At 38.9% G+C, this 16,536-nt stretch overlaps 1 protein-coding gene across 2 annotated transcripts in view; it reads left to right on the top strand.

The window, feature by feature from the left end:
• The window catches only part of LPIN2 (lipin 2), an 86,904-nt gene that overhangs the window by 57,409 nt on the left and 12,959 nt on the right, over positions 1–16,536 (top strand). For both annotated transcript variants that reach the window (XM_034995887.1, XM_034995886.1), the window contains exons 4-9: positions 823–1,124; positions 7,668–7,775; positions 8,429–8,555; positions 9,408–9,753; positions 12,943–13,042; positions 15,942–16,129. In XM_034995887.1, the coding sequence (XP_034851778.1) occupies positions 823–1,124; positions 7,668–7,775; positions 8,429–8,555; positions 9,408–9,753; positions 12,943–13,042; positions 15,942–16,129 (1,171 nt within the window). The remainder of the gene's footprint in view (positions 1–822; positions 1,125–7,667; positions 7,776–8,428; positions 8,556–9,407; positions 9,754–12,942; positions 13,043–15,941; positions 16,130–16,536) is intronic.

The raw sequence follows: 16,536 nt of genomic DNA, 5'->3' as shown, positions 1-16,536 counted from the left end.
TTTAAAGATTATTTGAGAGCGAGTCACGCACATGCGCAAGTGAGTGGGGGGCAGAACAGAGGAAGAGGGAGAGAGAATCTCAAGCCGACTCCCCACTAAGCATGGAGCCCAACACAGGTTTCAATCCCAGGACCCTGAGATAATGACCTGAGCCGAAATCAAGAGTGGGATGCTTAACTGAACCACCCAGGCACCCCACGAGCTTAATTATTTCTAACTGTTGGGCCTTATTTTCTTCTTTTGAATTCCTAAAGGCTGTCTTAAATACATTACAATTTTAAAATCCACTAATTTCATTTGTTAACAGGGTATTGTCAATCACTTTCTTCCACCGTCATTTAATTTGGCAAACACAAATTTTACCATAGATCCTCACTTCACTTACCTGTCCTGCTGTCCCTGTCTGATGGGGTGTTCCTGATCCCTGCCTTCTGCTTTATCCTGTTACTGTTGTCTGTAAGTTCTTGACAGAGTGCTTTGTCCTGCCTCCTCGGAATGCTGCTGCTGCTTTGAACTTCCCTTCACAGAGAATTTAATTGGCTATGCTTTAATTACAGTTTTTGTGGGTTTGTGCTAAATTGGTGTATTGGTTCCTTCAAATGTATTCAGTTACATGGACCAAATGAACTATTTGTATGTGCCAGGGTAAAGACCTATTCGGAGTAGAGTGGGCAGTGACTTAGTTCAATATGACACTCTTACTTTGGGGACTGTGTATTCTTTCTACCACTGTGAATTTAGATACACAAAGAGTCATTATTGTTTTTGATTCACTCTCTAGTTTGTCGTGGACAACTTTTCTTTCTCCATGTTCTTTTTAAGGAAAAGCTCCCTGCTTACCTTGCCACCTCACCAATTCCTACTGAAGATCAGTTCTTTAAAGATACTGATGCCCCTTTGGTGAAGTCTGGTGGAAATGAAAGACCATCTCAGAGTTCAGACATCTCACACATCTTGGAAACAGAAACGATTTTCACTTCAAGTTCTGTGAAAAAGAAAAAACGAAGGAGAAAGAAATGCAAACAGGACAGTAAGAAGGAAGACCAGACTGCTTCCACTGCTGCAGAGGATACTGTGGATGTGGAAATGAGCTCTGATGATGACAAGGGGGCCCAGTCAGCAAGGTAGGGCTCTCTGTGCAGGTGCTGGGCATGCACACATGCTGTGGGCAGAGCTCAGGTACAGCTAGTTGCTGTTGTTTCTTCCATGGATCTACAGTGTGAGGTTTGGACTTGTTTTTCCCCATGACAATTTATTGTGGAATTAGTGGAAGAGGCATTTTCTTTTTTCCTTTCTGCTATTCTATAAAATTTGCCATCAGACATCCTGTCATGGTATTAAAATATCACTTGAAGCAGACCAGCAGTGTGTCTTTCCATCCAGTAGGTTTCCAAAAGCCAAATGAATTTTAAGTCGCAAAGAAGATCTGGATTACTGATGGCCCTTGGGCAGCCTCGGGTGTGTATCCCTACTCGGTATCTTGGTATCTCATCTATTTCTGAGAAGTTGAGAGTTGTTGTTTAGAGTCTATCATCAAAACATTCCTAGTAAGTTGAAGAGGAAAGGAGAATTTTTGTTGTTGTTTTGGTTTTTCTTAGAGTGAAAAATCTCGATTACTTCTTACTTACCAGCTCAGTAGAAGAGCTTAAAATATATGCCAGTTTTCAAGTCAGCAGTGCCTAGGGTTTAAAAGGTAACAGTTGGGGGTAGGGCATTTATTTTTTTGTTCAAGATTTTGATTTTTAAAAGGTTATCTTAGGGGCGCCTGGGTGGCTCAGTCGTTAAGTGTCTGCCTTCGGCTCAGGTCATGATCCCAGGGTCCTGGGATCGAGCCCCGCATTGGGCTCCCTGCTCGGCGGGAAGCCTGCTTCTCCCTCTCCCACTCCTCCTGCTTGTGTTTCCTCTCTCGCTATCTCTCTTATCTGTCAGATGAATAAATAAAAATCTTTAAAAAAAAAAAAAAAGGTTATCTTAGATCTGTTCCACTCAGTGGTTGCTTTGACACTGGAAGAGGAAGGACCATATGTGTGTCAGCAGGGTGGTTAACTTTATTGATGAGCATTGGACAAGAAGTTGCTGCCCACAAGTAACCCTAAAGTTCTGCCTAAGTTCTCCTAAGATCCACCAGGAAGGACATTGAAGTAACATTTCTGCCCTCAAAGTTTATTGGTGTGTGTCTTTTATTATAACATAATTGAGCAAAGCTTAGAATTCTTTTATTTTTTTTTTTAAGATTTATTTGAGAGCACGAGAGAGAGGGAGAGGTAGAGAGAATCTGAAGCAGACTCCTCACTGAGCACAGAGCCTGATGTGGGGCTCGATCCCACAAACAAAAGATCATGACCTGAGCCAAAACCAAGAGTCAGAAGCTTAACCAACTGAGCCACCCAGGCACCCCAAAGCTTAGAATTCTTGAACAGCCTGCAGCTTCAATTTAAGAAGTTAAAACATTTCTAAAACATATACAGAGTTGCCTACTAAATGCATAAGTATCATTATTCTAAAGATTTTGTAAAGGAGTGTTGCAAATGATGGCATTACAAAAATATTAGTGCATGCCTCACTCTTCCAGATTGTGCAAAAGGCTGCATCAGCCAAATCTGTCGGAGTACTGTTTGGTCAACAGTTACTAATGTTTGTCCACTCTCTCTCCAAGCCAGAACCTTGCTTGCTTGGGAAGCAGTTACGTCAGAATGCACGTAGATAAGGGCATTGTAAATTTTCAGGAGCTTGGTGGCTTGCTTTTTTCTTTAGATTACCATGGATCATAGATACTGCAATTTGGAGGAACTCTTATCTAAAGTTTCCCTAAAACAGGATCTGCTTAATTATGTAGCCAACAGAAATGAGGACTTTAAAGGACAAAATATAACAGTCATGGGAATTCAGGTCAGATGTATACTGAAATAAGTGCTGAGCTGAAAGGTAGAAGACTAGGCCCGTTATATTTTTGATTGTGGAACAGCAGCTACTTGATCACTCTCGTCTGGGCCTTTGTTTCTTTTTTAATTTTTTTTTTTTTTTTAAGATTACTTATTTGAGAGAGTGAGCAGGGAGAGGGAGAGAAGCAGTCTCCCCAGTGAGTGCGGAGCCTGGCACAGGGCTCTATCTCATGACCCTGAGACGACCTGAGCTGAACCACCTGACCCACCCATGCGCCCCTGGGCCTGTTTCTTAATCTATGAAATAAGAGAATTGAACTACATGGTTGGCAAGGCTCCTTCCAGCTCAGCATCTAGATTCTAAAATAATTGGGGGGAAGATATTTAGGGTCAAAAGTATTAACAGCATATTAAACAGGTTAAAGAATCAGAAAAAAAGAATAGGAGGTCAACTGCTTCTGCAGTTGTGCAACGTAGAAATTAGGTGGGGTTGGGAAGTTTGCGGCTTTCAAATATCTTCCCATCCTCAGGCCCCTACACTTTAGGAAACAAATTCTGTTTCCAGAGAAATACCTAAAAATTTTATTTCCTTATTTATTTGAGAGAGAGTGCGTGGGCAAGCACAAGCTGGCAGGGAGGGGTGTGGAGGGTCACAGGGAGAAGCAGGCTCCCCGCGGAGTAGGGAGCCTGCTGCGGGGCTCCATCCCAGAACCCTGAGATCATGACCTGAGCCGAAGGCAGACGCTTAACTGACTGAGCCACCCAGGTGCCCCCTAAAATCGGTTTTTATTTTATGTTGATAAATAGCATTCTTGCATTCTCTTTACTTTTCAAGAATTTTATTGATAATGGAATTAAGGTTAATTAAGGCTCCTTGAAGGAAGGAGGTGAAAGATGAAATCATTCTTTAGGGTTGCTATTGCACAGCTAAAAGAAACACACTGGCGAAAATTGGAGAGCTTTAAATTACACTGAGCTTTGTGTAAACTGTACCTAGTGAGTCTCTCCCTCAAGATGGACTTTGGCTTGTATATAGCATGGAAACCTTGTTTGTCCTTCCAGAGGATGGATGGATTTTTAGTGTGTATATGTATTGGAAACATTGCACCTAGGCTAAGTAGTCTTTTGGAGAGAAGAGACCTGTCAAATTAGATGGTGCTCTAGCACAATCCCAGCAGTGTTAAAAATGGAGAATTAAGGGGCGCCTGGGTGGCTCAGTCAGTTAAGTGTCTGCCTTCAGCTTAGGTCATGATCCCAGAGTCCTGGGATCGAGTCCCACATCAGGCTCCTTGCTCAGGGGGGAGCCTGCTTCTCCTTCTCCCTCTGCCTGCTGCTTCCCCTGCTTGTGCTCTCTCTCTCTCTCTCTCTCTCACACACCCACACACAAATAAATAAAATCTTTTTAAAAAATGGAGAATTAAGACCACAGCATCAGAAACGAAATCTCTTCTTTTAATCCACCAAAGCAGATGTGTTGATAAGTTATACATGGAAGCTAAGTACAGGGAATCTAAGACTTTATAAACAGCATCTGTTGCCTTGAGGCTGCATACTTCACCCCCTGATCAATAACTGGCTTCTAGAGAACCCTCCATGTTTTTCTGTGGTGACAGGAATCTTACAGCCAGCTCCCTGCCTTTCCTCCCCTTCATTTCTTTTTTTTTTTCTTTCTTTCTTTTTCTTTTCTTTTTTTTTTTTTTTAAAGTAGGCTCCATGCCCATTGTGGAGCCCAGAGTGGGGCTTGAATTCACGACCCTGAGATCAAGATGTGAGCTGGGATCAAGAATCAGGTACTTAACTGACTGAACCACCCAGGCACACCCTCCCCTTCATTTCTGACACAGTAGACAGAGAAATATTGCAGGGCTCCTTTCAATCCTATTATGAGGCTCTTTTATGAGAAATGTCCTATATCTAAATGCAAACTGAGATCATTAGCTACACTGAAATTTATTGACTAATAGCTGTGCTAAGGCTGAGGATAAACATTGTTTACAGAGTTAGTGATCTTCGGTCATGGTAGTTAGCAACCCCATTTATCTCTAACATACCACCAGTTAAATAGAGAAAAATTCATCTAGTCCCTCTGATTTATCCCACTTAAATAATTCATACTATTTTAGCTTCCTTTTGATTTTCTTCCTGCTTTTAAAAGATTGAGGTATAGGGGTGCCTGGGTGGCTCAGTTGGTTGAGCAGCTGCCTTCGGCTCAGGTCATGATTCTAGGGTCCTGGCCTCTCCCCCTGCTTCTGCTCTCTCTCTGTCAAATAAAGAAATACAATCTTAAAAAAAAAAATTAAAATTAAAAAATTAAAAATAAAAGATTGAGGTATAATTTACATACAGTAATATCCATAGAACTTAATATGCAGGTATACAATTGAGTGAATTTTGACAGTTGTATACATTATGTAACCTCTCTTGGTTTTTGAATAGAAAAGATAATTGGTTTATAAAATGGTATTAAATTTGAAGTCCTGTTGAGATGCATCTATGAATGCTGAATTGCTCTATTATATACACTTAGTATGAATTCTGGCAGCTGAACCTCCCACTTCTTCCAACCTTGACTCGGTGTTTGACTGTTTACCTTACTGCAAATTCTCTGCTATTCAGTGTTAATGTATATGTTTGTCTTGTATCTTGACCTAGAAGGTAGTCAGTGTTCATACCGTTGTCTTCACATTCCAGTATCTACACTCCCATTTATTCTCATGTCGTGTATGTAGTTTGAGTTAATCTGTTGTGGTCAGCCTAGGCTGGTCGAATGTTCTCAGGCATGTGTACCATTTTGAAAAGCACTTAGCAAGTTTTTAGAAGTCTTAGTTTAGTTAATGAATCATAGGACTGAAGGGAACCTCAACATCAGCAACCTTTTCCATCATCTAACAGGTCTAAACTAAAGGGATTTATTTTTGTCAGAATGTGCCCAGAGAAGACCATTTCGTATCTTCCCCGGGGTTGTAAAATTCTTAATGGTGCCTGATGTCGATCTTTCTGTCTCTCTCAGTATTTTACTAAATCCAGTTTGCTGAACTCTTCTGGGCTTACTTTTTATACTACAGTGAAATATGTTCCAAAAATAAAATATTTTTAATAAGTTTCTGTGACTTTTACATAGTACTTTTTAAAGCACTTTCAAATACATGAATAGTGATGGGTCAGGCTGTTTTATGCTTTCAGATTTGTCAAGTAAGGACTATTCATAAGCATCTGGTTTTCCCTTTTTACAGTTTTTACCGTTTGAGTTTCATTTTTTAAAAAATAGGTATTTTTACCTAGATGTCTGCCTTTTTCTCCCCTTGAATGAGATATTATGCCAGAGTTTATCTTCTTTCTCTCAGAAGAATTAGAGTTAGGAAAACCTTAAGTTAGAAGATGCAGCTATGTGGAAAAACTATGACATGGCAGACTTAGTGGGAAAGCAGAGCACATTCAATGAGGATATAAAGGAAGAAAGGCAGTATTAAAAGTTAATAAACTGATTTCTACCTCTGTTTTTAGTTTGCCAAATTAAGTTATACAGATATTCTCATTTTACATAGAATATCTGATCTGGTAGAATGTAGAATTTTCTATAAGAAGCTCTCAAACTGGAAAGTATAGTGCTTTACACTTTTCAGAGGTTTTCTTTGGACTTTTCTTTATACTTTACAGAGCTTTCAACATATACTGCGTAAATCTCATATAGACTCTGAAATAGGACAAGTGGTTAATTTCCAACTAAAGATGAACAACTGGGGCCTACAGGTGCTTCTGAGGGATGTTTTCAAGGTTATATGGCAAGTTAGTTACATTAACTGTGCAAATTCAAGAAAACCAAAGGGTGAATTAATTAAAATCTTATTAGCATTAGTTCATCCTCCTGTAGTTCTTAGGTCTCTGTATGAATCTTTAAAAGCATTTATTGTGGGGCGCCTGGGTGGCTCAGTCGTTAAGCATCTGCCTTCGGCTCAGGTCATGATCCCAGGGTCCTGGGATTGAGCCCCACATCGGGCTACCTGCTCAGCGGGGAGTCTGCTTCTCCCTCTCCCATTCACCCTGCTTGTGCTCTCTCTCTCGCTGTATCTCTCTCTGTCAAATAAATAAAATCTTAAATAAATAAATAAATAAATAAAAGCATTTATCATGTTTCTGTATCATCTTCCTCATAGCCCCACGTCAGGTAGATTCTAAATAAGGAGAAAGTTCTCAGCTAATTCTTGGTCCAAACAAAAAGAAAAATAAGTTCTGTGTGTTTTTAAGAGTTTTTAGGGTATTTTTGAATTTTTTAACCATAGCTCGTCTTTAGTTCATAGTCTTGTATTTGCTGTAATATACAGGAGAGTATAGTGAAAGAACAAGGGCTTACTTGTTTTGAATTCAGCCACTTACTAGTTCTTTGATTTTGGGCAAATTACTAAACTTCTCTGGATCCTTGATTATTTAATACCTAAAATAGGATAGTCTTTACCTCAGATTTGTAAGGATTGAATGAAATCTACATAAAGCTTTAGTTTTCTAGCCTTTGAATCAATTACCTTGAAGGGCTGTAAAAGGGAATTTTTAATCACATCTTTTCTGTCCTTCCTGTCTATCCCATACTTCAGTAGTGATTGCAGTCGTGTATGGTGGGTGGCATCAGTGAATCCCCCTTCTCCTTCTCATTTTCCTTTTAAGAGGAGTAATTATTAATCACTTAGCCTTCTTCATTTGTATCCTCTAAACATGTGTTGGTAGATTTGGGGATATTTTTAAGCTGACATAATGTCATTGTTCCTGACTTTTGTTTTTATCCTTTCACAGAGGATCTTCAAATGCTTCCTTAAAGGAAGATGAATATAAGGAACCTTTGCTCTTCCATTCTGGGGATCACTACCCCTTATCTGACGGAGACTGGTCCCCTTTAGACAAGTAAGTATTTTCAAAATTTCTCAGTTTCTTTAAGATATATAAATAGCTTTTCTGTTATTTGACAGTAATTATATTTCTCATTTCTCTCATACAGACAACTGAATGGATATGTACTTGTAACATGAATATGTATTTTTCCTCTCAATAATTATTTTGTTCCTAAACTTGATCTCACTTAAGCTCACAGTGTAGGCCAGTGTAGATCTGCATAATCAGCATAGAATTTGGCCCTCTACAATTCTTAAAGTGTCAACTGTAACTGGATAGTGCGAAGAAACATGGAGTCACACTTTGTTCCATGTTCAAATCCAGTTTCTCTCATGTGCTGTTAATTTAACCCATCTTTCTGTGCATTTCATCTCCTGTAAAATTACCTTTTTCAGTGATTTCTTGTGAGAATCAGTGGGATAATGCATATAAAGGTATTTACAGAGAACCCAACAAGTCCTCAATAGATAACTGGTTGGTGGTGGTTTTATTATTACTAAAGAACGCAAATGGAAGAAATAATTGATATTCCCTTCAGTAGAGTCTTTATATTGGAAGGATAAAGTTGATATATTCAAACTTACATTTCTTTTAATCTGTTGAGCTCGCAAGACTGAAGTTCCCTGACTTAAAAGGCATCACATTTCTTTGTCCTGTGTTTATAGCCCCTATTCCCCAGCAGCAGTGTGTCCTAAGAGTGATTCAGAGCTGGAGGTGAAACCTGCCGAGAGCCTGCTCAGATCTGAGTCCCACATGGAGTGGACGTGGGGTGGGTTCCCAGAGTCCACCAAGGTACTAATGTTTACTTGCCTGTGGAGTATGTCCAGTTAAAAACCTGTGAGGTGGGTCTGTCATTGTGTAAAGGGGGGAGGGGGTGATTTCTGAGCCAGCGCACGTGAATATAAATGATGGTAGTGCCCTCATGTGGTCACGTGAGGAAATCCACAGTTACCATTTTTCATAACTGCAACAGAAGGAATCCAGCATTATTTTGTGTGTGTTTCTATTTAGTAAATAATGTTGATTGTTAATTAACATTTTAATTAGGAACATTTAAAAGGTACGTAAAGGAAACTAGAATTTCCACACTTAAGTTTTAAATAGGAAATTGATTTTATGAAAGCTTTTTTGCCAGCTCGTAATGAAAGAATTGGAAAGATACATTACTTGAGAGAGAAAGTATTTAGAACCCTCTAAGTTTTTTTTTTTTAAATACACATTTCCTTATATGTGTGATTTGCATTGAGACTTGACTACCCACTTTTACACTATTGTAGCAGAGCCTTGAGGTATAGTCCAAGCAGGGCTAAATTTTCATAAAGCACTCAAGTTTTATGCCTGAAAATGAATATTCTACCTCTTAGCACCTAAAAATTGTCTTATTTCCTTTGTCTTCTCCAGTGTTTAACTCTTCATAGTATAGCAGTTTGAAATAGAACTCTTTTGTGTAAATGTCATGATACTGAACAAAAAGCAGTTATTTTTCCCACTTCTTAATTATGAAATGTCTCACACATACAAAATCATAGGTTTACCAAATGTGTTTTTATAAATAAAATGAATACATTTACCTGCATCCAGCTTAAGAAATAGATTATAACAAATACCTTTGAAGGTAGTTTAAACAATTAAACTTTTTTTTAGGTCAGCAAAAGAGAGAGATCTGACCATCATCCTAGGACAGCTACAATTACACCGTCAGAAAATACCCATTTTCGGGTAATTCCCAGTGAGGACAACCTCATAAGTGAAGTTGAAAAAGATGCTTCCATGGGAGAAATGGTCTGTACCATAGTGAAACCCAAACCTAGAGCCCTGTGTAAGCAGATGAGTGGTGCAACTTCTGCTGCAGAACTTCTCGAACCTCCCCTGGAGCCTCCTCAGAGTTCATCTATGTTAGATGCAGACCACCTTCCTAACCCGTCATTAGTGGAGGCCCCCTCAGAATCAAAATCTGCAGCGAAAGTAGACTCGCCATCAAAGAAGAAAGGTAATCATTTGTTTGAATTGGCATCAGGTACTGTAAATTTACATGATAAGTTATTTCAGTATTTCAGATGATACATGATGGCTGCCTTTGTAGTGGTACTCCCCTGACCAGAACCTAGCACACACTGTGAGGATTGCTTGTTTAATGGGGCTTCCCCACTGCACTATGGATTCTACTGAAGCAGGACTCTCACTTCCTCCTGCTCTCTCCTGACTGCTCCTACTCAGTACACCCTTGGGAGGCATTTATTGAAAAAGTTAATGAGCATGTTCAAATCAGTGAATGCATAAAATTAACCATTTTATTGACAAAGTATGCCAGTAAAGTGGAATCCCCCAAAAATTATATGTTCAAAAAGAAAAAATTAGATGAGAGAAAAATGTTTTCACCTGAAACATCTGGTTAGTTGAGGCCAAATTAAGTCCACTTTTTTTTCCAATAACATGGGATATAAATAAATGTACACTAATTTTTAGTATGTATTCTCTTCTTTCATTGATTATTGCCCTCTAAAACATAACAGATCGGGTCCGACTCTTGGCTCAACAGCTCTGTCTCACTTTTGGAATATAAGTTTAATAAATCAGAACATTCTTACTGTTTAAAAATACAAAGTTTGTCCATTGACATTTTTTAGTACAGTAGGAGCCAGAATATACTGTCTGAATACTGGTCTTGGACCCTATTTTTTTTAGGGAAGTAAAACCTTACCAGAAAATTGCAAATACACCAAAGGTTAAATAATCACAAACTGAATAAATAACCACTATAGGTATGGACCTTCAGAGTCACTTGGAATAGGAAACAAACAGGGTTGCTGGAGGGGATGTGAGTGGGGAGATGGAGTAACTGGGTGATGGACATTAAGGAGGACACTTGATGGAATGAGCACCGGGTCTTATAGGCAACTGATGAATCACTAAATTCTACCTCTGAAACTAATTATACACTATATGTTAATTAAATTGAATTTAAATTTTTAAAAAAAGAACGTATTTAAAATAAAAGAATTTGGGGCGCCTGGGTGGCTCAGTCGTTAAGCATCCGCCTTCGGCTCAGGTCATGATCCCAGGGTCCTGGGATCGAGCCCCGCATTGGGCTCCCTGCTCTGCGGGAAGCCTGCTTCTCCCTCTCCCACTTCCCCTGCTTGTGTTCCCTCTTTCACTTTGTCTCTGTCAAATAAATAAATAAAATCTTTTTTAAAAAATAATAAAAATAAAAGAATTTGACTCTCAAGGATATTTGTGGCCAAATGTGATCGTCCAGCTGATGATCCAGCTTACCTTGGTACCTGCTCTTTTGTAGCTCAGCACCTTTGCAACCAAAGGCCCATAACCATGTGTTCTAAGAACTGGTAAAGAGGAAAATCTAGTTTTCAGGGTGAATGTTCTGTTTCAGTCTAGAAAATAATGACCCCCTATTCCTACCCCATGGTAATCCCTGGGGGAAATAATGACCCCCCCCCATTCTTAGCATGTAGTGTGGAACTGACCAGATAGGAACCCTGAGTGGTTTCTACCATTCATTTGGCCTCATTCTTTTTCCCCCCAGCTTTTTATTATCAAGTTTTATACATATTTGCTTTCTTCTTCTCTCTCTCCACTTACATAGTTTTTTATTGTTCTAAACCATTTGAAAACAGTTTGCAGGTATTACGATACTTCACCTTTAAATACTGTAAGATAAACCTTTGAAGAATAAGACCACTGCATAACCCACAGGACCATTGCCATCTGGAAGAATTCATATTCGTGTTTCCCCCAATGTGCCAAGAAAAGCTTTAGCTGTTTTTTTTTTTTTTTTTTCCTTCCCAAACCAAGATGTCGTCAAGGTTCACATGTTGCACTTGGTTCTTGTGTTTAACCTTTTTTTAATTTAGAACAGCCCTGCCCACACACATACTCCCTCACTCTCCTACACACACACCACTGCACCTCTTTCCCCCTCTGCACCCATGATACTGACCTTTTCAAGAGCCCAGCCAATTCTCTTGGATGCTTTCTCACATTCTGGATGTATCGATAGTTTTTTTTCAAGGTGACATCCCTGTATTTCCTTAAACTGGAGGTTAGCTCTAGAACAACACTGCCCAATAGAAACGCAATGTGAGCTGCATATGTCATTTTAAATCTTCTCACATTAAAAAAAAAGGTGAAATTAAGTTTAGGAATATATTCTGAGCTAGTAAGTCCAAACTATTATAATTTTAACATGTAATCAATATAAAAATTGAGATACTTTACATTTTTTATAGTAAGTCTTAAATCTGGTGTGTGTTTTACACATTTTTTTTTTAACACATTTTATACACCTCACTTCAGACTTGGACACTGGTGACTTTAGTGGGCAGTACAGATCTAGAGGCTTAATTAGATTTGGGTTCAACATTGTTTATTTTTTGAGTTGAAGATTACCTCTGGGATATATTGAGTACTTTATATAGTATCTCATAATGTCCCACTACTAGAGATTCTAAATGTGACCACTTATTTAAGGTGTTGTCTGCCAGATTTATCCATTGTAAAGCATTTTTGTCCTTTTGCAGTCAGAAGGTAATGCTTGGTGATACTTCGGCACTGTGTGACTGTCCTGTTTCTAGCAACTCTTCCCTCACAGTTTTAGAATAATGACCTCTTTCTCAGTGCCAGTGATTTCATCAAGTTTGGTCATGCTTATTCATACTCCAAGAAAATTTCATCATGAAATCTAAATGATTCAGGGGCTAGGATTATTCATGTAACAGCACATGAAAGAAGAAGTTAGCATGTGTTTATTGTGCAACTGTTACGTGTGTAACACCGAATTTCTCTTTCATTGGCATGAATGGAACCAACACAGGGAAAAGTTTAATTGACACCTTTAAAAATAAAACACAGTTGAGATGCCTAGGTAGCTCAGTGAGTCAGGTGTCTGCCTTCTGCTCGGGTCATGGTCCTGGAGTCCTGGGATCAAGCCCTGCGTCGGGCTCCCTGCTGAGCAGGGTAGTCTGCTTCTCCTTCTCCCTCTTTCTCATGCTCTCTTTCTCTTGCTCATTCTCTCTCTCAAATAAAGAAAATCTTTAAAAATTAAATAAAATGCAGCTTGAATCGTGGTTGGTCTTATTGTTTGTAAACCTGTGTTTTCTTGAAGAGTTGTAAATGAAGAATAGCTTAAGTTCTTACCTCTGATGCATTTTTCTTATAAAAATAGGGGTCCACAAGAGAAGCCAGCACCAGGGACCTGATGATATTTACCTGGATGACTTAAAGGCTCTAGAACCTGAAGTTGCAGCCCTCTATTTCCCTAAGAGGTAGTGTATTTCTTAGATGTTGAAGGGTGATAGCTGTGACATATAATGTCTGTTTCTGAAGCAAAACATTCTGAGACAAAGGAGCAAGGTTATGGTGATCTTTAGCTAAGTTGGATGATTTCTTCAGATTTTGGGAAATTCAGAAATGTGTGTTGTTTGGACTGTAGTGATTTGAAACTAATAATTTACCTATTTATAAAGAAATTTTCAGTATAATGAGAGGAGGTATACTAGTTAAACCTATGTAACGATATACCAATGGTTATGACTTCAGATTAGCAAATCTTACCAGTTATTAATGCAAACTCCACATGCTTGGGAAAGTTCATTAGCATTATTTCGTTTATTATGTGTTTTAAAGGTAATATATCTTTATTCAGAAACATTTCACAAAGAATGCCTTCACTCCTTCAGTGAGTCTGAGTTCCCAGGCTTTTTCTGAACTTGGGCTGGGCCCAGTGAGACACCATTCCAGCTGATCTGTGCACCCCACATTTTCCCAAGAGCTCTCACCATTTGTCACCCCCTCCTCACGATTTTCCCCTTTAAATACCTATAAAACCTCAGATACAGTTTATTTGTATGATTTTCCTAAGTTCATTTCCATTCTTAGGGAAATTCCATTGTAAGACTCTGTGATTACAAAAAACAATTTACTTTTTCCCCACGGAAGGTATGGTTTGAATATACTGAGCTACAGGCAAACATAATTAAGCACTTTTAAATAAGTTATTGAAAAACATATTAAGTTTTTATTTAAAATGGAAAATGGGGTGGATATGATATTTAATTTTTTTTATAGATATTTTTGGAAGGTCCTTAAAACTCTTTCCTAGCTCTCTGTCCTAAATTTGTCTTAAAATATCTTCTTCACATAAAGTAATAGTTGAGTTTTTAAGGTGAAAGAACTGGAAGTGCTCTTTTTTTTTGTAAGAAAGTTAAAAATGTAAGTTTAGAATTACCACTTTCTTTCAGATTTCACAGTCCTTATTTATTGATATTCCAAGGATTGATTTCTTAGTTTCCCTTTTAAAAAATGGGGAGAGATTGATTAAAAAATGAGAGTGAAATGCAGTGGAACTTTACTATGACGTATTATAATTTGACTGCCTAAGGTCATTGCCCATTCACCAAGTTAGATTATTCCTTCCTGAACAAATTATTTCTTGAGACATTTCATAAATACTTAAAGGTAGTGAGACTGATGTAATGCTTATCAGCATTTGTTTTGCTCGTTGTCATGATCCATGTCATCTTGATTAAGTATCCAGTATTTGTAATTATAGCTAAACATTAATATAGATCACACCACTCTTGTAGATTTGGCAACATGTTGAGTCAGATGGCATCCTCCCAAGTATTTAGAAGTTACATTGGTTAGGATAACACCAGCTGCCCTGACAAAACGCAGGACCTCAGTGGCTTACCACAATAGAAGTTTATTTCTTGCTCGTATGATATTCCAGTGCTGATGTTTGGTGCCAGGCACCTTACACCCAGGGATTCAGGAGCACAAGCTTTTCTTCCATCTTGAGGCTCCACCATTCTCTTAGAGCCTCCACAGGGAAAAGAGAAAGGCTTACACGGGAGTTTTCAGGAGCCAGGCTTGGGAAGGGCACAGTACACCCTTTCTGTCCACATCTAAAAATTCGGTCATATGGTCACTTGGCCACATCTGACTACAAGGGGACCTAGCCATGGGCCCAGGAGAAAGCAGAAACATCCCAGTCTTCTGTTTGTGTTTTACCCAGGGGTCAGCCTCACCCCTTGACGCCAACATAACAGGTTTTGCTGCTTTACATCAGCTTTGGCTTTTTCACCACTTCCAGTGAGAAGAACATTCTGTTGATCTAATTAATCTCAATATTTTGGACTGGGTGTACATTGCTATTAAGAAATTTCCAGAAACCTAAATCTTGTGTTGGTTCAAATGCAAAACCTAATAGCTTTGGAAGCTACTTTCTATTTATGGCCTATCCATACTTTGCTGCCACCTGCTGCTCAAATTTGAGAGTTTTTTCCTAAAGATCATAAGACTTCATTGGATCACATAACATTAGGTATATTGGCTTTTTGAATAAAATAAAAGAATTTGAAACTTTTAGAACATTGTGACATTAAATGTCCATTCAAAGAATGTAGAGCAGTAAACAGTCATGAATAAGAAACTTGCACCATTTCCTGTTCCTTTTCATTCAGATTTATGCTCCATTACAAAATTTCCCTCAAGATCATCTTCTAAAAACCTGGCTTCGATGCCTTTACCATCTAGAAAAATGAAAATATTGAATAACTTCACCTTTAGTCCTGAACCTCACTAGTGTAAGAATAGTTTATTTCTCAAAATCTTTGTTTGAAGGTAGGTCTACCCTCCTGAGATTTTCTCTTGTTTAATTTCTTTGTTCTATTTTGCGAAGTAACAAATGAATTTAGAAAAACCTAGATAGCTCTGAACTATAGTAATTTTCTACAGGATGTATATAGTACCACAGCTTTTTCTAGGAAGTTAGGATCAAAGGTTTCCAAACATCAGATTTTTCTTAATTACTCCATCATTTTCATCATGGAAATGTAAATAAATGGTTATAAGTCTTTTACTCCTTTAATTAAAATCAGAAAGGCTGTAGTTGAAAAGTTTGTCTTACTGGGAATGACTGTAGTGATTTTTGTGACATATTTACTGTATTCACAGTTAATTCTTCAGTGCTGTTAGGTTATTTTTAATGTCATTTATGATACGATTCTAAACTCTACCCTAAGGTGTGTCTGTGGGTCAGTCTGATCCTTTTTTTAAGGGGATATATTATTTGGTTCAAGCCCCCAGAGAACCATGTAGTAAGCTACGAATACAAGAAGTTGCAATAAGGCAAATCCTTTTCTCCCCGTCCGCTGCTCACAGTGAATCGGACCCTGGCTCCCGGCAGTGGCCTGAGTCTGACACGCTCTCTGGCTCCCAGTCCCCACAGTCCGTGGGAAGTGCAGCTGCAGATAGCGGCACCGAGTGCCTCTCAGATTCTGCCATGGACTTGCCTGATGTCACCCTCTCCCTTTGTGGGGGTCTCAGTGAGAACGGAGAAATTTCCAAAGGTATGTCGAGCAATTATGCCTTGTCTTCACTGGAGAAAGTAGCCTGGTCATCATTTGATAGAAAACCTGCTGGTTAGCCACCTCAGGGTATTAAATTCTTTAATGAACTTGTGCAGGTAACAGATACCTCCCTTTAATATCAGACCTTTAGCCCCTCATTTTAAGGTACCTCGTAGGGGTTGACCTTACAAATAAATGGCTTGGGTGAGTTGAGAATGCCTTGCAGGCACTCATTTCACTTGAAGAGGGAGCGTTTTCAGGCTGCCCTGTTGGCAGAGCGGTCAGGGTCAGCTCACGCTGTGTCCATTTTCTCATCTGTGAAGTTGAAATGTGTGTGGGCTGGGTCCCAGCTGCCCTCCTGGAAAGCGCTGGGGTTGAGACATGAGAGTAGGGCCTGAAGTTATGGA

The sequence above is a fragment of the Mirounga leonina genome, unplaced genomic scaffold (genome assembly GCF_011800145.1).
Source record: "Mirounga leonina isolate KUSES-001 unplaced genomic scaffold, KU_Mleo_1.0 Mir_93, whole genome shotgun sequence".
In the NCBI taxonomy this organism is placed as follows: Eukaryota; Metazoa; Chordata; class Mammalia; order Carnivora; family Phocidae; genus Mirounga; species Mirounga leonina.
The sequence above is the reverse complement of the archived record's forward strand: the minus strand, read 5'-3'. Positions and strand labels throughout refer to the sequence as shown.